A 22,121-nucleotide genomic window follows, 5' to 3' on the forward strand; every position below is an offset into this window, starting at 1 on the left:
GGTCACTACCATTCAGCCTCAAAATTTGGTGGTAAGGACCCTCTTCTTCAAACTCCTTATGACATGCAAATTGGTTAAAGGGCCTAATCTAGCCCGTGAAAGAGCAATCGGTGAGATTGGTTAGCCTTGAACTTTTGGGCCCAATTAGCCCATTTGTATCATTAGCGCATTTATACGCTCAATTTTCCATTCAGCCTCAAAATTTGATGGTAAGGACTCTCTTCTTCATACTCCTTATGATATGCAAATGGGTTAAAGGGAACTTTCGCCTGGGATCCAAAATGTCGCCCGAGTGAAATGGCCGCACGGTGGCTTCCCTATGTTGCCATTCTCGCGATTTCTCACTAATCTCTCGCGATTTCTCGACACCAATTTGATGAATACCCCATGAGCACAATGGCGAACCCTCGGCGCCTCGGGCACTCGAGGGCCTCTTTTAGAGTCATTTAATGACTTGATCTTAGATACGAATTAAAGCCAATTGGAAGGTACCGAGATTTTTGATTAATATAGTAAACGATCGAATCAATTCAGACGCGAGTCATTCTAATGCAGAAGTAAACGCACTCTTACACTCGCGGCGATGATTTCTTGACGCTGCTCGTATTTGATAATAGAGCGTAAGCTAAGCCAACATAAATGAGATATAATGAATTAATATGAAACAATTTGCATAAACATTAAGATACATGAAATAGAATTGGCTCTTTCATTTTTCTTTTCCATATATATATTTTTTTTTCAGTACTCTCTTCTTTTTGTAATTCAATTCTTTTGGACGTCTTTTAACTTATCGTTAAACTCTTCGTACCCGAGGTCACTAGTTTATACGTTAATAAAGCTTAATTCAATTGAAGTGAACAATTGTAGTGTACCATCAAATATACCTAATAGCACCTTTTTGTATTGCAATGTTGCATAAATTTTGCTCTTACAATCGATTTCGCTAATATAAGTAGTGAATTATATCAACAAGGTAGATTAGCCGATTATAAAATAAGAACACTCGTTACCTAATTAGAATTGTCTTATCGCGCGTAAAACAAGCAACTAATCCTACGATCAAAAGACTCTACTGTAACAATAAGTCATAATGTTAGAAGTTAACTTTTAAAGTCTTATGTAACACAAAAGTGCAACTCCTCTGATTACATAGCTTTTGATTTAGTAAACCCTGAATTGGTATCATTTCACTGGGGAAATATAACCGATGTCACCCTAATGGCGAACTCTCTACCAATTTCCACTAAATTGCACAATTTTATAATTACTAATCACGTGACTTCTCACTGGGAGCAAAAGTGCCTTTTTAACAATAGATATCACTAATCGCTAATTACCTAAGTGGAAATTCAATTTCATTTAATCCGTCAGGATTTATATATGAGCCGCGAAAATGGCGGCCATTTTCCTAATGAATTTCTCCTAACGTTTTTCTCCGTGCCGGTGAAACGTTATAATAAAACAGTGACTGGGGATCATTTTTACGTCAATTTCTACTAGCGATAGATATCACTAATCGCTAATTACCTAAGTGCAAATTCAATTTAATTTAATCTGTCAGGATTTATATATGCGCCGCGAAAATGGCGGCCATTTTCCTAATGAATTTCTTCTAACATTTTTCTCCGTGCCGGTAAAATGTTATAATAAAACAGTGACTGGGGATCATTTTTACGTCAATTTCTACTAGCGATAGATATCACTAATCGCTAATTACCTAAGTGGAAATTCAATTTCATTTAATCCGTCAGGATTTATATATGCGCCGCGAAAATGGCGGCCATTTTCCTAATGAATTTCTCCTAACATTTTTCTCCGTGCCGGTAAAATGTTATAATAAAACAGTGACTGGGGATCATTTTTACGTCAATTTCCGAGCAGGTCGAAGAAATCAGTCGCGAGTGATCGAAGCCTGAGAGTTTCGTCATCAAATTCGCGTCGGGGGTGCGTCTTCGTGTGGGTGTATGTGTATGAACGACAGGCCAGCTCTTCGTTGATCACGAAAATCCCAACATTCGAGAATACGTGAGAATTGAAAATAGAATTTAAAAAACGGTAACCTAGCGCGTAACAGTTCGTTTTCAACGTGTGTATGTGTGTGTACCTAATTGCACTTATTCGACAAAACGGAACGTAAAATTGAACGCAAGATGGCGGTCGGCCGGCCCTGGAACGCGAAGATATTCTTCCGTTAATCGTTTCTCTATTATTTTCTTCTTGCTGCCGTGTATAACCCCATCGTTCTATCAATAAGCGTCCTCGAACTAAACCCCTCAATTGTTGGTCGTTCTGGCTGAGTTGCAAAAACGTAACCTCGAAACTTAGGCACAATTTGGAACTGTTTAGACCTTTTCCATCGAAGCCCGGGTGCCGGAAGATGTCTGCACGCTCGCGCCGCCATCTTTGATCGGCGAGGCAAAACTATCGAATGAATATGAATTTATTATTGAATTTTCGTTCAGTTTACACCATTTCTGTGGCACAGGTACAAAGTACTATCTCCGTATTAAATTAGTAAGATCTTAAGTTTCCAAAATATGTCGATGTACGGGTGGAAAACTGTATTATAATTTAGGAAAAAGTTAACGATACGTGAATCCATTCGGAACAATGTGTCTAAAGCGAGAAAATTTGGATTTAGCTAATGGAAAATGAACAAAACTACCAGATATGTAAATCCAACCATTCACTACAACTCCTTATTAATTTTGCTACTACGGTATCTAATAACAAAATGCACAGAAAAAATCTTCATCGTTTAGTTGTTCAAATTTAGTATCTTGAATCCGTAAAAAATGTGTCTAAAGCGACAAAATTTGGATTTAGCTAATGGAAAATGAAGAAACCTACCAGAAGTGTAAGTCCAACAATTCACTACAACTCCTTATTAATTTTGCTACTAAGGTACCAAGTATCTAATAACAAAATATCAAAAAAAAATCTTCATCATTTAGGTATTCAAATTTAGTATCATATACGTGCACCTTTAACCCGTAATCAATGTGTCTAAACCGACAAAATGTGAATTTAGTTATTTTAAAATGAACCTAACCTAACCTAACCTAACCTAACCTAACCTAACCTACCAGAGATGTAAATCCAAAAATTCGCTACAACTCCTCATTAATTTTCCAACCAAGGTACCAAGTATCTAATAACAAAATACCCCCCCAAAACAAAGAAAAACCTTCACCACTGATGTTGAACTAGTACTTTGTACGTGCACCTTGAATCTGTAAGCAATTGTGAAATGCAACATAAAGTACTCCAATCACATCGAAAGAGACCCAGAGAACAAAACGAAAGATTTCCCCCTATTCGCAAATCTCATTAACCCCTGTATTCTGCATTTCAAAGATCCTACCGACTCCTAATCACCTTATCAAAATACTTTCCAGTATCTTAAAAGCGTATCTTCCGACATGTTCCCCCCCAGCACCCGGGCGTCATGTTCGAACCATACCAAACGTGACGACATAGTGAGGTAGCTGGCATTGAGCCGTTTCAGGGCCATTAGGGCCGAGACTTCCGGTTCTTCGCAGCATCCGGCGTCCAAAATGGCCGCTCGGCGTGCACCCTGCGATTCCCATTCCCCGATTTCGAAAAAGCCACGTTTTTCTCCCTCGGCGTATACGATTCGAGTCTTTAGTTCCATCCTCCGTCGGAAGCGAGGTTGCCATAGCGGCCTCCCGGAACCGGAAGTGCCCGGCCCTCTTTGCGCGGTGTCCGCCATCTTGGTCCCGTCCGACCACCGGTATGGACCCCGTATCTCGTAATCGTTTAACTATTTCCTCTCATATATCGTATTACAATAGTATCGTAATATCTTATACATATACACTAGCTGGTTACAATATTTTGTGAAAAATATACATCAAAATTTTGTTACTTTTTTACATCACAGATATTTTAATATAATATATCTTCATTTAATCTTAAAAATTTTCCCTTCTTCCTTCTCCTTCTTTTTTTTCCCTTTTTTTTTTTTTCAACTAATTCATTTCGCCGGATCGTTAGCGCATCGCTCGCGACGTGGGGGTGGGGAAAGTGGGTGGGTAGGTGGGGGGAGGGGGAGGTGGTACTTGATCTTTTTTCTTTTTAGAAATTAGACAATAGTATCTCGGAGGGGGTGGGAAAGGGAGAAGGGGGGGGATATAATTTTCACCGCATCAGTCGCTGCGAATGACCGATCGAAATTCGCGAAACAAAAGAGACTGATTCCTTGCAATGTTCTTGTTTTTTGTTCCGTTGGGGTGGAGTGGCCTTGAAATTTTGCGCGTATTTTTTCTTTAATTTTTTTTCTTTTTTTTTCGTTGCAATGCAGCGTCGTTAAATTTAACCGATGATTTGTTATGATGTTTTAGATGAATGAAGGAAATTGTTTTTAAATGTTGAAATTGTAATTAACGTTAATAGATTTGGTATCATGAAAGTACATCGTTTTTAACGACAATGATCATGTAACAGTGTTTCTGGAGAGTGTACTTGGTTTGGTTGTTGGGAATAGTTATGTAATTGAAAATTGAATAAATGCAATGTTGGTACTGGAGATTTGGTAATGCAACGTGGTATAATTATTCTTCTCTTCTTTTTTTTTCTGGGAATGTAGTAAAGTATAAATATGAATGTACCGATGCGAATGTAAAGAGTAGCTGATTAGTTAGAGTCCGTAATTGAGATTTAAAAGTAGAAATGAAAATTTATAATTAAAGTGCATGGTTAGTTGTATCACTTAATTGTTGGAGTTTCAAGGTTTAGTTAGAGTATGTCTAAGTACAATAAATTATGGCAAAGAGTCAGCTTTATGGCAGAATGTATAGCATTTAAGGAATGTATAGGCAGCCGTAAATCAGCTGTTATTGTAACAGTCAACAGTAAACTGTTGAAAGGTTAACCTAGAATGATTTATGGCTGAATAATCGAAATCAGGCATATTACTTATCCGTTAGCAAATACAAGCAATATTAACAACTTGTACACCGAATTTGTATTATCAAACGCTCTTATCATCTGATTTGCAAATGAAGTCGTGGTAAAAGAACTATATAAGCAACGGATAGCGACAAATTTATCGTTTAATTAACAGTCGATTAACTTATTTAATTTAAATTAAATTAAACACCTCGGCGGAATGTGGGCTTGACTTTTTTCATTTTTGCTAATTGGAGTTTTAAATGTCTTTTTCACGGAATATAAATTATGTCACTTGGGTGTTGTGTTTGTGGGGATATTTCTGAATTAACGTACACAATAGGTAATTACAAAAGATGATAAGGGAGATATGAATTATTTCGATGATCGTCACTTTAGCGTTCGTTCCCCAGCGGAAGAAATGCTTATCAATGATTCCGGGTGAGTGGAAAATTGCAAGGAATCGTAATTGCAACGATAACGACAATCAATATATCTTTCATACAATAATACGAGTTTTCACATCTAACGATAATTCCTTTCCTTAAGATTTATGCAAACGGTGGGCCGTGGGGGGAGAAGGGCTTGGAAACGTGAGGGAGGTTAGAGAGGGCTAGATATGATAAGACAAGGGGTGGTATACTTGATCTCGCGAAAAATGCCAGGTAAACATTTAGAATGAAGAGTTCGAAGGTATTACGAGGTTAAGATTACACCGAACGAGTTGTTTTTTTTTTGTTTCCCTTTAAATAACGTTTACACACAATCAATGATTAGGTGCTCCCTTCGCGCGTCTCGTATAACCCTAAAGAGACCTTAACGTGTACACTCAATAACTTGGGCGCGCATTTCTTATCTTTCTTTTTTTTCTTTCTTCCCCACTTTAAATACGTAAATTTAGTTTAGTTCCAAAACACCGAGAGAGTAGCTTCGCTTACATGTGATTTTTCGTATTATAATTTTTTTTTCTTTATAAGGAATGTCTTTTAACACCGAACATACATGCCTTACGTTATGTACAGCCTAGAGTTCTTTTCAGTCGTATAAGAGTCATGATGAGTGCGTGCTTTTGACTATGTGTAAAAAAATGAAACCTTCCCATATCGGTATCAATGTTATCATCGTTCCTTCTAAATCCGGTCGACTATCGCTCTGCCACGAGGGGCCAAAAAGTCGAGTCGACGTTTCGCCCTGGCTGAAGTGGTCGGCCATCTTGCCTTCCCGTCAGGCCTTGCGCCCGCCAGGGGGCACCACCGCCTCCATTTTGGTCCAGCGGAAATAAGTCGACTGGTCAGCCTTCAATTTTAATTCGAACGCGCGTCTACCGACAATTTGCGGGGTGGGTCCTTAGGGTGGGAGGGATAAGATACGATTTCTCTCCTCAGAGATGATAAGAAGTGGAAACACATCCGTCTCTCGATCAGGTCCACCAAAGCGGTCGGATAAGATCCGCATTCACCGGCATCGTTTCCGCCCAGAATTCCCGAATCTCACCAGAGAGCTTATCAGGCAGCTTCGAGTGATAATGAGAGTCTGCCAATTCTCGGGAATTTCTCATTCTCGAGGCATCTCGGAACGGAAAAGTGAAATCTCGGACGAGCGAACGCTTGCCAACGTCCTCGTGCGTCGTCGTCGTCGTCGCTTCGACGGATTTCTTTTTTTTTCTTTCCCCCCCGGTAAACGAGGTCGTCGATGAGGGTCCCTCCAAAGATCTAGAGAAAGCTCCCGATGGGAGGGAAAAAATTAGAACGAATGGTTCCTTTCATTTCTCACGGATAGGAAATTTTCAGTCGGGTGGAGGGACGTCGGAGCGTCCTCGTTACCATGGAAACCCTGTAGATAGATGTCTATAGAGATTTTCATTTATAAATATCGTATACAAGCCAATCGGCTGATTTTAGGACCCTTTGCAGTTTTTCTTGTTTAAACATTCGCCCGAGGCCTTTTCAAATGTTTGCGATCCTTCCCACAGTGTAAAAAGCATCGGATGAGCTAAAGACAGGAATATTCCTTGAGAACGCTTTTGTCACCTTCAAAATTAATCCAGATATATGTTTTCCAGGTGTTTTGGATTGAAAATCTCGAGTCCAGATATTATCCGAGTATCTTCAGTTGATAGAAAATGTTTTTACCAGAGCCGTTCCTGAAAAGTGCTCCCTCGTCATTAAACGTAAAATTGTTGGTAATGAAGAAACAATATAAGAAAAACATTTCTCTCGCATAACTGTTTAAAACAATCTACATATAAATATACACGTAAACGCTGCATGTAAAATTCTTAATTAAATAATATTTAATTAAATTGATAAGAGCGGCGTTATTGTTTTTGCACTTGGACGGCCAACAACTCAGAAACGGCACTGATGTTTACAATTCTTAGAGACAATAATTTCGTTACATTTTTTTCAGTGTTTTTCAGATGTCTAGACACTCTAGGTACACTTTGAAAACGTTTAATGTTCGTAACGAGTCGGTCTTAAATGACTTTTAAGGGGATGCGAAAGTGCCATCAAAGAGTACTCGTTCATGAAACTTTTCTCCAAACTGGGTGTACTAAATCGATTCAAACTTTACAATATAAATATAAAGGATATAAGGAAGGTCCTGAAACTCATGAAATTTCAATTTTTAAAAAAATTTCTTCCTAGATATTTTAAGATTTTTTATAAAAAATGAAATTTTAATGGGTGTCGGAACCTTCCTTACAGCCTTCACATTCATGTTGTAAAGTTTGAAACGATTCGATACCCCCAATTTGGAGTAAAGTTACACGAACGATTAAACGCTCGGATGTCACTTTCACATCCCCTTAAGAACGCTGAATATTTTATTTATTTATCTCAGGAAGATTTCTTCCAACACTGAGTATTGATAGAATGGATTAATGCTTTAGAAAATTGTATTCGCCGTTACGAAAGAATTTATTGACAGTGTTGGATTATTTCCGATTATGAAAACTGTTAAGGAATATCAGTGTTTTATAATGGACATTTTTACACCGTGGGATATAACACAATCATTGAAAAATGGTGTCTATCCCATTTAAATCGGGTTTTCTTTCATTGCGGTCCAATATGGCGGTCGGCTTCTACCTACAGGTCGTCCGGGCGAAGAAACGACGACAGCGCCGCCAGTGGCGCATTCGTGCACGAGCGACACGCACGACCCCGACAACCAGGTCCTGAGACCTCATGCCGGCACTCTAATCTCAACGGGCGCGGTATATCTAAAATCTAAAGAGAGTTATTTTTTTTTCCCTTCCCGAAACATCCGATTTCTTCACCGACCCATCCCAAAACGCGAATTCTCTTCATTCTTAACGTCATCGGGCCCACACTACCTCTATCCGCGAAGATAAAGCAGGTACAGAACAGAGGTCCCGATAAATGCGATACCAGGGCGGCCATTTTGTTGTGATTTTGAAATGAATCCCCATAGGTATACATTAAGGATATATTCCAGCGATTACTTAAGGATATGCGGATGCGGAACGAGGCCAAACAATGAGATTTCCATTTCCGGTCGCCTCCATTTTGTACCTCGTTTTACTTTGTCCCTTCGTATATATCACATCTTCGAGGGCGAAAGCCAAAGCTATCTAACCTCGATCTTGACTTTCCTCCCCACGACTTGAGCGTCCCTTCTCCCGGGGTCTCGCGCCACATCTTTCGTTCGCGGTGAAAAAATCTATAGTCTCTCGTACTGCTACGCTTCTCCGCTATGGTAGAAAATTTGCATTCGTATCAAAAAGGGCTTCAACGCCTAATAAACAACTGCTTCAAGAAGAGACCCGAATGGAGAGCGCGCCGTGAACATTTGTCTTTCCCCTCTACGTAGGTTTTGCTCCTCGCCACACACAGCGCGACAGGGTGAAGTCCCGTTAATCCCGTCTAAGATCCGCGTGTCGCCACCGGCACGGTCGTCCAGCGCCGCCGGGAGTTCCGCGGTCAGCGGGCGAACCATGTAAACGACGAGCTCGGTCGGTAAGGAAGAGCCCCGCCACATTCGGCTTCCTCCGGGCCCGTCCTCCGGGTTTCCTCCGGCGCGTAGGTCACCGTGCAAACGCTCGCACTGTTCCTGGAGTGGTCTTGGCTTTTCTCTCCTTTACAAATTGTTTCTTAGCAGCGAGAAAAAGCAAAACCACGAACGCGATTGGTTTAGAGAGAGGGGAACGGAGGAAACCCGAAGAAATCCACGGAGCTCTCCCTTACAGAGGCCGTCGGGAATGCCCTTGTGGTTCGTCCCGGCGTCGCGGGACGGTCGGTAAAGCAGAGGGCGGCGACGCGGAGCTCCCACTAAAACGTAAACGCGGGACGCGCGTTTCCCTAGTGTATATAACGCCGGCCTGAATAAAACTGAGATAGAGAATATTGTCGCCTTGTGAAAACGCCTTCTGACGCGCCAACAAAAGTCTTGGCTCGCTTCCTCGTCGCATTTGTAATGACCAAAAATATATGTATATATATATTATTCTTATATAATATGTTGCTCCTTACAAGTTAGGTAATGTTAATAGTAAGTAGGTAATATTAGGTAGTTTTACATTGATAGAGAAAAAATACGTTGTGTTAATTTTTCATCTGCCCTTCGTAGTACGGTCAACGTCGCGCGCTTGCGTTTATGTACTCGTGTATACGTGTGCTCGTGAGTCTCCGTGTGGGAAGGGATGGTATCGCGCGTATATGTGTGTGTACGTGTGTGGAAAGTCATGTCGGTGTGAGCGCGTGTCTACCGATGCGTGTCCTAACGCGTGTCTGCACTGTTTCTCTACCTACGGTGTGTCGCCTGTGGGTATTTCAACGTTTCCGTATTTCATTTCCATATTTTTGTCCTTTAAATCGCCATAGTCGAAAGAGTCGTACCGCGCGTGGCCGCCACTAGGGCGCGCGCGCGCGCAGTGGATTACTGCTGGGATCGCAATGGTTCACGGTTACCGGTGTAAGCTTTTGCGTGCTTTTTCATTCCCTTGGGTCTAGCTTCTTTGCGTTTCGCAACTTGGATTCCCCACAACGGTCAAGGTGGGCAGGTCGGGGATTGGCTGGAGCTCTACCGATTTCGGGACCACGCGCGAGGACCAGCCTAACGCGTCGAGAACCGACCTCGGAGGGCGTCGATGGTTTCGCGATCAGCCGATGGCGATCGGACGACCATCGGCGCTGGCGGATCTAACGTTTCTAACCTAGGCTCGAACCACGTACGTCAACTGGAATTCTAGAGGTCCGTAGATCCACCCGAGCCACCCGATCCACTGCTACCGAGTACACGGGTTGGTTTGGAGACGCTCGCACGTGGTGCCGACTCGTCGATAGTGCCCGTAAGGGATAGGTGCGCGGGTCGAGTGCTTCGGAGGGTCGGGAACACGGGCGTTACTTGTAAACGTTACCGTTACCGTAACTGTCTAACTTTACTTTGAAGATACTGACTTTCGTCTACTGCTCTACGGAGTCTTCCATGGTGAGGACAGCGCCGTGTTCCTGGGGTGGCTGGCTGTTCGGCACAGAGGGTTGGGGCTGCTCGCCAGACCTTGCGGTACCGGTGTTGTAGCCTCTCTGCAGTTGCACCACCAGGCCGCTCACGGCCGCGTACTCCTTCTGCTGCTGTTGCTGCTGCTGAGTCTTCTGGCTCGAATGATCTACTATAAGCTTACTATCACAGGCACTTTTTTTGTCAGTTGATACGGCATAGAGGTTGTGTAAGTCCGGGTAGTGGTTCAGCTGCTGCTGCAAGGTCAGAGTCTTTCTATCGCGCTCCCGGTCCTCCTGCCCGTTATGAACCTCCCGTTCCCTGCTGCCCAGGTCGATCCTCGAATCGCGAGTCTCCTCGTCCCTGCTGCCGGTCCTAGAGACTGACATGGGAGTCGGTGGCGAAGTCAGCCTATCGCTGCCATCGTCCGCTCGACCTCGCTCCGAAGGCGACGGACTTAAATCTACCGTGGGCACACGTTCAGGCCTCTCCAGAAGCGGTCTTCCCGATCCCCGGTAACTCTCGTCCTCACTGCTGTCCTGAGCCATTCTCGGGAGGGGCGTCCTCCGCGAGTTCCTGCAAAGCTGGTCGATCAGGGCTTTACTGTTCACTGATTCTGGATGGTGTTGCTGCGTTTGCTGCTGGCCCCTCGCTTCGGCGATCGCTCGCTGGTCCCTAGAAACGCCCGTCTCCAGGCTCGACCTGATCAAGTTGTCCAGGAAGTTGCCATTCGCTCCCGTTCCGTCGTACTGGCTCTCCGCCATCTCCCTAATTGATTTCGCTATTGACGAGTTCCGGGAATTGGAAGTTCCAGGCTCGGCCGGAACGTTTATACCCTCCCGATCGCGTTGCTGCTGTTGTTGTTGCTGTTGAACTATCGCGTTTCTTTGCTGTTCTTGCAGCCCTCGCATCCTTTGAGTCGCGAAGTACTGTTCTGGCAGCATGGTGGGCACATTGGGAGCGCCTGCCATGAAAGGTGATGGCATGAACGGCGTTGGACCCCAAAAGTTGAAGGGATGGGCGAACGGCAAGTGGGGCATTCCCTCGATAAAGGGAGGCATTTTCAGGCCATTCGGGCCTGCGATTGGCCCAGGAGGTGTAAAGGGCTTCTGTGGCTTCAACTGAGGTTTCTTGTCAGGCCCTCCCTGCCTCATAGCTGCGACCGTAGCTGCTGCCTCCTTGGCCTTGTCGTCTGGCTGCTTCTGGTCCCTAGACAAAGGAGTAACATTGTCGGAATTAGGTGTCACACTCTTCATTTCGGACTGCAACAATTTTCAAAGAGCAATGAATCTACCATTGTTCTTATCATCAGCGGATCAAAAGAACAGGTTTAATTCAACATTTTCCATGGACTTACCTCTTTCGCGGTCTCATCAAATGTCGTTCCTTGACTTTGTACTCCAACGTGGAATGTGGTACCCCATAATAGCTCCCCGCTCTATGGACGCTCATCTCCCCTCGTTGCACGGCTCTGACGGCCTCTACCAAGCTGTCCCTGTCGTAGTTCCGGTATTTGCCACGTTTTGGCCTAGTGCCCTTGCCTCCAGTACCAGGCTTGGGCTTGTTCTCCTGGCTGGATTTGGGTGGCTGTTGCATCTGCTGTTGCGTCGGTTGAGGCGGCGTATATCTTCCCCGTTTGAAGGGACTGGGCTCCGACATCATCGGCGACTGCACAACCGCCTGCGGCATGCCCTGGCCCTCCTGGAACTTGATGCTGATGCTCTTGGCGATAACGTCCCGGAAGTTGACGCCTACGCCTTTGCCGACGAGTGAGTTTGTAGGACTGCTAGTGCCGGAGAACGCGGGACTCGCCCGCTCCAGGAGGCCCGGACTTCCGGCAGCGCTGGACGCCGCTGCGAAACTTTGGGCGAAAGCTGCCGGGCTGGGTTCGCCATTTTTGCTGGAACCCGGCGTGCTCGCGGGTTTGTAGGACGGAATTTTGAGTATGGCTCTACTCTGGGCACTGTCGCTCGCCTCCTCTTCTATACTGGGATTGAAATCCTCGTTCGTCATTGGACCACGCTGCTGTTGTTGCTGCGTCGGCGTCGGTGGTTGAGGCTGCTGTTGCGGCTGCTGTTGTTGTCCCTGCTGCTGTTGCTGCTGGGGATGGTGGTGTTGGTGTTGCTGTTGGTCGCCGTTCACGTCTTTGCTGAGCCTCTTGTCCTCGCTCATCAGCCTTCTCATGACCTCCGGAATTCTGTAGTCCTGCGTCTCCAAACCTGAAATCACAGCACTTGGATCTTATTGGATCCTGGATTCGTTTCGACGTTTCTGAATAGAATTAGCGACATATTGTGGGAATTTGGCTCATCGTGTCGGGAAGCATTCCTTCAATCGCGGATTAACCTCTCCAAGGCGCTCAAACGTCAGATAAGATCCAAACGGCTCGGAGGATGCTGAAGACATCAAGCGGATAGAGCCAAGCTTCGATTAATCCTGAAGTCTTAATAAGTTTTCTTTAACGTTTTGAGTTTCTCTGCTCATTTTGCTAATAGATACCAGCACTTCTGGTTAGTTAGAGAATATCTCTTCATTATTACTTTACTAAAATGGCATGTAAAACGCTTCATTTCGTATAATTCTCAACGTAGACTGTAAAGGACTTCAACATAAATATAAATGTCAGTAACGAGACGCGCCAGCTTATGTTGCCAGTTGAGGATCCAAAGTGACGGCACCATCAAAAAGTGGATAGACGAATTTTTATTTCTTCACCTAGGTTAAATTTCTCAGCGCCTTTCATGTCATCTTTATGCCTGGGTCTGTGACGTAGGAGTTGGCGGGTCTTACCTTTGAATGGCGCCGCTGCAGCGAGCATCTTCTGGATGTAGGGTCCGATGTTCGCGTGCTCGAACCCTGGCCACTCGGTTCCAGTTTCCTGACCACGTTGAAGCAACGTCCTCAGGGAGTCCCCTCCCGTTCCTTCCAAGGCCGAAAACCTGACCAGGTCCTCCAGCGAGAGCAGCGGCTTCATTAAAGCCTTCTCTACCTCTTTTTCCTCTTCCGTGCCCGACAGCTCCTTGTCATCCACCTGTCAAAAATGTTCCCTTCTAGCGTCTTCTGTACATCCCCGCATGAGCGTGGATGTACAAGATTGTTTGCCCTCTCGTTACGGTGCAACTTCCGTTTCTCGACGTTTTATGGGTCATGAGGTGTCTTGTGTGTCTGGATGGTTATCTTCAGTCTGTGTGGACATGTTTTTGTCGCGCCTAAATATTATGTTGATCATGGGTCATGGGGTGTTCTTGTGTGTTTGGATATTGATGTTGAGTTTGTGTGGTTTCGATATTGATGTTGTGTCGCGCCTAGATATCGTGTAGATCATGGGTTATGTGGTATTCCTGTGTGTCTTGATATTGATTTTGACCCTGTGGACATGTGTTTGCCGCGCCTAAATATCATGTAGATCATGGGTCATGGGGTGTTCTTGTGTGTTTGGACATTGATGTCGAATTGGTGTGGTTTGGATATTGATATGTCGCGCCTAGATATCATGTAGATCATGTGTGGTATTCCTGTGTGTCTGGATATTGATCTTAAGTCTGTGTGGACGTGTTTTTGTCGCGCCTAAATATCATGTAGATCATGGGTCATGGGGTGTTCTTGTGTGTTTGGACATTGATGTTGAATTTGTGTGGTTTGGATATTGATATGTCGCGCCTAGATATCATGTAGATTATGTGTGGTATTCCTGTGTGTCTTGATATTGATTTTGGGCCTGTGGACGTGTTTTTGTCGCGCCTAAATATCATGTAGATCATGGGTCATGGGGTGTTCTTGTGTGTTTGGACATTGATGTTGAATTTGTGTGGTTTGGATATTGATATGTCGCGCCTAGATATCATGTAGATTATGTGTGGTATTCCTGTGTGTCTTGATATTGATTTTGGGCCTGTGGACGTGTTTTTGTCGCGCCTAAATATCATGTAGATCATGGGTCATGGGGTGTTCTTGTGTGTTTGGACATTGATGTTGAATTTGTGTGGTTTGGATATTGATATGTCGCGCCTAGATATCATGTAGATCATGTGTGGTATTCCTGTGTGTCTTGATATAGATTTTGAGCCTGTGGACATGTTTTTGTCGTGCCTAAATATCATGTAGTCCGTTGAGGACTGTGTAGGAAGTGAAGTCATTGTTGACAGAAATGAATGGTGGTTGGGTTGAAACTTGTATGCATTATCATACAGTACTATCTTGATTTTTGGAATGATCGTTGTTCAAGAGTTTGCGAGATTGCGTTAACGTTTTGATATCATAAAATGTGTGGTTACTGAGTGTTAACGTAGTTGTGTATTATTGAAGCTGAGCAATTTTTAGCAATACTTAGATATAGTTTTTTTCAAGAAACTTGTTGGAATTTTCTGTCAAATATGTATTTCATGTTTTTTTTAATAATAATATAAATGCTAACTTTGTAGATTTAAAATAATAACAGATGTACATATATGTATTTGCCGTCAACCACATATTTCTTTATTTATTTGCTATTATGAAGCGTAATTAATGAATTTTTTGAAAAGAAAATTTGTACTTTCAATTGAAAAAAGGCCTTAGTGTTATTTGAAGTTCCGAATTGATAAAATAATGTTTCTGCACATTATTTGAACATTACAGTATATTTTTAATTACTACGTATGTGTCTGGGTTCAAGAATTAAAATGATGAGCCTAATTCAATACTGGAGCAAAAGTAATTCTCGAAATGCATATTTTTGTCAGAAAATCTCAAGTAACAAAGTCAACGATTATTAAATACTTTCGTTTAATGAAACTAAATTGCTTGGTCAGTAAAATGTTTCCTAACAGAATAAACTTCACTAATCCCCATAAAATTCTTCTGCACTTCTTTTGAATATATACGCGGAATATATGAAATCCTTTCATAGAGATTGTACTGTATCATGCTTCATCAATGTGTCTGTATTACATATTGTTGTCGCTTTTGTGAGTATTTGTTATTGAATGTGGTCCTTTTTTAAATCTTGTCTGTACAGCAATATTGTGTTTGTTTTATTCAAGATAAAGAAGAATCAAAAAATCAAGGATGAACACATCCGTTTCGATTAAAAATTTACGATCACTATTGAACTGTATACGAAAACCTGAAACGCGTGTAGCGTGTTTCAATAATAGTTTCAAGATTCTGAGATCCATTTATAGTTATTATGTGATTACTCATTCCATAGGTTTACTTGCATACAAATATTATTGTTTTCTTCAGAACAAAATAATTGTTTCTTGCAATTATATATGATTTATTCTATATAAAATCCTGGGATTAAATATGTCCAAAGAAATGTCAGATTAAGTAGACAAAATTCGTTTAAAACATCATAATTTTTCTTCTCAACAAAATAATTGTTTCTTGCAATTATATATGATTTAGGCAACAATATATATTTGTTTCAGTTAACGAATCATTTTTCTAAGTGTTTTGTCTGCTACCAGATGATTTTTCATCTTCCCAGTTTCTTATTGTTTTTGTAATCTAAGTTATTTAAAATTTGTGGACAAGTGAATCATGAAATAGTCATCTGATAATGTTATTAGATTTTTTAAATGTAATACCACTTAATTTTTTCAGATGATATGCAAAAATAAGAAACGCCATTTCTTCATCAAACTTCATAGAATTAAATGTTTTTGTTTGTGTCAGCAATTTGTTTCCTTGCTCTAGTTGTTCCTTGGAACTTCATGTATGAAAGATTTCTGAAATGTTCACCATCAACATGATCAGTTCCACGGATAATTATGAAATGTTCCTTATCAACATGACCAGCTCCACAAAGATTTATGAAATGTTCACCATCAACATGATCAGTTTCATAAAGATGTAAGAAAAGTTAATCATCAACATGATCAGTTTCACAAATAATTATGAAATGTTCACTATCAACATTGCCAGTTCCCAAAAGATTTATGAAATGTTCACCATCAACATGATCAATTTCATAAAGATGTAAGAAAAGTTCATCATCAAGATGATCAGTTTTCCATAATTTCTTGCATTATCCTTGAAAATCATTGAAGAACTACGATACTCATAAGTTAACCCGATATAAAGTCTATTTCGAAGTCCCTGAACAATGGCATTCCTTCTTATCACACATTTAATAATGCGATAGCAGAATTTTGGTTTCAACTATGTGGAAAATGATGCTTTCTATTTAAAAGCAGAATTAAGAACTGCCGACAAAGGCAAACGGAAGCCTAGTCTTTAGATTTTCTGCCTTAACAAGTCGAGCGGAGTTTAGGTCTCCAAAAACCGAAGACAAAATGGCGGCCCGAGCAGAGACATCGAGTTTGCCTTCACATGCATTTCAGATGCTCGTATACCTTCTTATCACACATTTAATAATCTGATAGCAGAATTTTGGTTCCAACGATGTGGAAAATGTAGCTTTTTATTATTTAAAAGCAGAATTAAGAACTGCCGACAAAGGCAAACAAAAGCCTAGTCTTTAGATTTTCTGCCTTAACAAGTCGAGCGGAGTTTAGGTCTCCAAAAACCGAAGACAAAATGGCGGCCCGAGCAGAGACATCGAGTTTGCCTTCACATGCAGTTCAGATGCTCGTATACAGATCCAATAGTAGCTGTTTAGAATTCCAATAGTTTAGTCCTGCGTGTAGAACGTGTGTGTGGTTTTAATGGCTGATCTGTTACGCATGCACGTGTAGATGTGACGTGGTCATGTTTCATTGAATGCAGAATGACCAAGCGCCATGCAGGGACTGCTAGGAAAAAATAAAGGTTGCGTCGCAACGAGCATCAGCAACAAGACGTCCAACTGGGCAGCAATCGTGAAGTCCAGGAGAAAACTGAGCCCGAGGTTTCAGGAAATCCCGGTAAGAAGTTAATGAGATTTAAACCAATGACAAAGGGACTTTCATGATTGATCCGCAGGAGTTGGAAGATTTGAAACTGATGGACATGACTTCCAAGTCGGTCTTGTATTAGGTCAGAACACTCATCCAGGGATCGATTCAATGATCAGCATCGAATCCAGGTTCCTTGGCTGATCGATCGATTGGTCCCTGGATTTGGGCATCGGTCTTTACGAATTGACACCAAAACTTACCTCGCTAATGACATTCAGGTATCATGCATTCAAGCGAACAATCAAGCAACTCAATGTCCGCGGTATAAGACGTGTGTTCTTTGTCGCGGACACAAACAGTCATTTGGAATTCGTTACCCACTTATGCCAAAGTTTCTTTCGCACTCGAAATCATTAGGACTTTGAGGCTGAAAGTTTAAGCAGTCTAGGGCTCGTTATTTTCGATTTGAAAGAACTTTTGCACAAATTTCGGAAGTGGGGACTGGAGTCTTTGAGCATTGGGTAGATTAAGGGTCCGAATTCTGAAGAGTGAGAAATCATTATCTTTGCTGTCATGACTATTATGTAGAATGCTGAGCAAATTGAAAAGTGCTGATTAAAATGATCTACACATGTCATTTGCGGTATAAGATTTTGTTTAATCTTTTCGAATTGCATTATTTATTATTTCACCGTGACTATCAATGATTATCAATGTCATGACTATCAATGTAGAATGCTGAGCAAAATGAAAAGTGCTGATTAAAATGACCTGCATATGTCATTTGCGGTATAAGATTTTGTTTAACCTTTTCGAATTTTATTATTTATTATTTCATCGTGACTCTCAATGATTATCAATGTCATGACTATCGATATAGAATGCTGAGCAAATTGAAAAGTGCTGATTAAAATGACCTACACATGTCATACGTGGTATAAGATTTTGTTTAACCTTTTCGAATTTTATTATTTATTATTTCACCGTGACTGTCAATGATTATCAATGTCATGACTATCGATGTAGAATGCTGAGCAAATTAAAAAGGGCTGATTAAAATAACCTACACATGTCATACGTGGGACAAGATTTCGTTTAACCTTTTCGAATTGTATTATTTACTATTTTACCGTGACTATCAATGATTATCAATGACATGACTATCAATGTAGAATGCTGAGCAGATTGCAAGAGAATGCTGGCTTGTCTCGGGGCTAACGCGTGCTTTTAAAGCAAAAATTTAGTTGCAGCTAAATGTCACAGATGGCGACGTTGGTCCTAAACAGTTGTTAGAATAATGAATTCTCGGGATTTCGACAGTTTTACGTCGATCTCTTTATCATTACTTTACCGAGATGACATGTGGAACGCTTCAGTTCGTATAATTCTCAACGTAGACTGTAAAAGACTTCAACATAAATATAAATGTCGGAAACGGGACGCGCCAGCGTATGTTACTTGAGTATTCAAAATGACATTACCACCAAAAAGCGTATAGATGAATTTTAATTTATCGACGTCGATTAAATTTCTCAGCGTCTTTCATATCATCTTAATTTTTGAAATGTATGGGAAATGCATACGGCCATACCCAAGAATTCAACATACCAGAACATAGGAGAATAAAAATCTTTAGGGTGATCATACCGAAACATTTTCTCCCGCGTCAGAAAGATGATGGCCAATTAAATGAAAATATTAATTCGGCAAGCATAATCCAGTAGCAATAAACAGTTACGTTGCTTCTACCAGATAGTAAATAAATGGTGGTATCGCTGCTATAGAATTTCATTTCTACGTAATAATTTCAGGAAATAACCTTATCAGCTTTAATCGGCTATCACGATTGTTGAATTATTCGAAGGAGAATCACGGACGAGCGGTAAGTATCCACCAATGATTCACGTAAAATAGCCGGTCGCCATAATCCACGCAATGCAGTTCCACTCAAGTCCCAAAGTCATCAACACGTTTTCTACTCCTCCCAAAACTTACCTCGAGTCTTGGAACTTCACGGGCGCCAAGTGGCCAAGTGTTAAACTACAAATAGTGATAAAAGAGTTAAACAGCCCATGCAAAAGACACAGGACACTACTCAGCATCACGGCAATGCAAGAACCGTGTAGACGTCGATCTCTTTCTGGACACGTTCAAAGACAAAGAAAGAAGGACAGTCAGAGGAGAGAGAAGACAACGTAGAAGTGTAGGAAGACAGAGAAACAGAGAAACGCTTAGTGAAAAGGACTCCACTGAAGAGAAGGATCCAAGGGACGTGCCCAAATCGCCAGGGTGATCATTCGACACTCCACCATCCACCGTGTCTACTTCAAAAACCTCCCAAGACATTGGAAGTGACCAGTTGTCAGGATCAGCACTGAAGGTGGAATTGTTGCCGGCAATCTCTTTTTGTTCGGTATGAACAGACAAACAGTCAAATATAGGAACCACGTTGACCAATCATTGTTGGGGTGTTGGGTTTTTACGATTATCTTTCACTCTGATGATTTGAATGGCGAATTCTGATGGTGTTGACTTTGATACAGGATGGGTTTATGAGGGGCGTCTTTGGGATCATCCTTCTCTTCAATGATCCCGTTAAACCAGCACCAATCGCAAGTTGTCACCAGCGGAACGATCCATGACGTGGATACGCGCGCAACGCGTCGCGAAGTCACCGTCTACACGTGTTCTCGCTATCACCATGCCAGAGGTATGTTTTGGGGAAGCTTCATTCGTTCTTCCTAACCAAAACCACACTTAGATACAAAAGGATGACTCTCTCTTTCCGCGGCGTCCAAGTCCACGACGGTGAATCGCGCCATCGGTTTCGAGTCCAAGTCCGTCTTTCGGAAGTCGCTAATCGCGTCTTGTCCACTTCAAGTGTTGCATCCCGAGTCAAGTTCTGTTGCGAGGACGTGATGACGTTCGTGACGAAAAGCAACATCCGTGAAAATCTTATCCTACCTAAGTAGGAAATAAGTTCCACTCCTTTTCGTTCATTAAATGTATTCCTAACGCCAGAGGATTTTCCATGAAGAACAGATCATCACGTTTTAAAAAACAGATGGATAAATAAACCCCTGTTAAAGCTGTTGGTGCTTTTGATGAGGGAGGTTTGTGGACTACTCTCTTTCTTCGCACTAGAAATTAGAAATATATACTGAAATTTCACGTTTTTTAGGAAGTGATCGAAAATGACACTCTGTTTCAAAGTTTGCTTATGAATTTTAACCAGGCAGAAAGCTGGCAATGGTAGTAAAATGAACTTTCTACTGATTACCAGTAAGTTTTTGGTTCTATAGTAGGATTGAGGAACTTTACGAAATCGACAACTTGTCAATATACACTATCAGTATACTTCGGATTACGTATATACGAGTAGAATCCTACGTCGATGTGTAGGGGATCCTATGCAATCAGAGAAATGTAAGAATGATTCTTAATATTTCTTTAACTCAACATAAGATGTGCTTATGGCATCATCTACTCTATATTTCCTAGTCAACTTTAAGGGGTTGCGAAAATTATATGGAGTGCACTGTGTGAAGATAAAAAGAACCAGGGATTGTTCCCAATTCCATGTGAGCACCTTCTAGCTGGGAGCCGAGAATAGTGTCTAGACAACTCTGGTTAGACAAATGCAACTCATTGCGTATAGGGTTCAGAAAGCTCATGAAAACATCTCTATACCTTCCCTAACTGTCCACCAAAAAGGACCCAATCGTCTGTATACCGCTACAACAGTTCCCCCCAAACATGGACTAGGAAACTGCAATCTTGAGACCATCTAGAAGAACCAGAGCACTATCCATTTCCTAGCCTAATTTTTCCAGATCCATTTAGTTGCTTCAACCAGCACAGGAACCATCTTTACTCTGCCTACAACTTTATCCTAGACTGTTAGGAAGCTGGCAGAAACCCCAGGATCTAAGTTCTTCCAGAAGACCAGCACCCTACAACAGAACGACGTAGACCAACGCCACGCACCCTAACTCTCAGTCAGTCCGTCATTCGATCAGTCAATTCCGAAGGTCTTCCAAGGGTCCAACGACAAAACCGAAGTGCCTTCAGTTCCGGTTCCGAATCCCGGACACATTCCGTCCAGTCATAAGGAGTCCGAGGATCGGGCGCGTTCCGGCGATCGAGTCGAGGATGTCCGTCGGTAGTCGCGAGGTACTAGTTTCTCGGTAGACGTTTGGCAGTTAGTGCGTACTCCTTGGCTCGCTCGTTTTCGTCCCCAAAACCTACCTCATCCACTTGCGGGGGCGGACTGGTTGCGGAGGCGTTTTGGGTCGTATTTGGTGTTGTGGCTGGGGCGCCGGACTCGTGAGGGTGTGAATGGGTGCTAGTCAGGGACGCGTCCCTTTCGCGCTCCATCGCGAGCTTGTAGACCTTGTTGCGCAGGGTGCTCCTGGGGATGCCGTAGATGACGGCGGCCCTGCGGGTCCCGAGCTTGCCGCTCTGGATGTCCCTCAGGGCGGCTTGCAGCTCCTCCTCGGTGTAGGTCCTGCGCCCACCGCCGGCGCCCACCACGGGCACGCCCGCCACACCAGCTACACCCGCCACGGACCCTGGGCCTCCAATACGCGGCTTCGCGCGGTACGACGAGCTGCAACAGAGGTTAGTTTTTCAAATCTCTTGGTACACATACGGAACATCTCGGAACACGTACGGAACATTCCGTATGTGTACTTGGTACACATACGGAACATTCCGTATGTGTACTTGGTACACATACGGAACATTCCGTATGTGTACTTGGTACACATACGGAACATTCCATACCAAGTACACATACGGAATGTTCCGTACGTGTAGTTGGTACACATGATTGGTACACAGTGTACTTGGTACACATACGGTGTTGTTACGAGTAAATCCCTGAATTTTAATTATTATTAATTGTTGTTATGTACGTTTCGG

At 42.5% G+C, this 22,121-nt stretch overlaps 1 protein-coding gene across 2 annotated transcripts in view; it reads right to left on the reverse strand.

Annotated features, from left to right (window-relative positions):
• Positions 1–7,692: 7,692 nt before the first annotated feature.
• Positions 7,693–22,121, reverse strand: part of LOC105703733 (mushroom body large-type Kenyon cell-specific protein 1) — an 81,441-nt gene continuing 67,012 nt past the window's right edge. For both annotated transcript variants that reach the window (XM_012432333.1, XM_012432334.2), the window contains exons 6-9: positions 21,447–21,807; positions 13,168–13,408; positions 11,735–12,596; positions 7,693–11,586 (exon numbers count right to left, since the gene is read on the reverse strand). In XM_012432333.1, coding sequence (XP_012287756.1) covers positions 10,344–11,586; positions 11,735–12,596; positions 13,168–13,408; positions 21,447–21,807 — 2,707 coding nt within the window. In that variant the 3' untranslated portion in view covers positions 7,693–10,343. The remainder of the gene's footprint in view (positions 11,587–11,734; positions 12,597–13,167; positions 13,409–21,446; positions 21,808–22,121) is intronic.

The sequence above is a fragment of the Orussus abietinus genome, unplaced genomic scaffold (genome assembly GCF_000612105.2).
Source record: "Orussus abietinus isolate OABI.00-Male unplaced genomic scaffold, Oabi_2.0 scaffold121, whole genome shotgun sequence".
NCBI lineage: Eukaryota > Metazoa > Arthropoda > Insecta > Hymenoptera > Orussidae > Orussus > Orussus abietinus.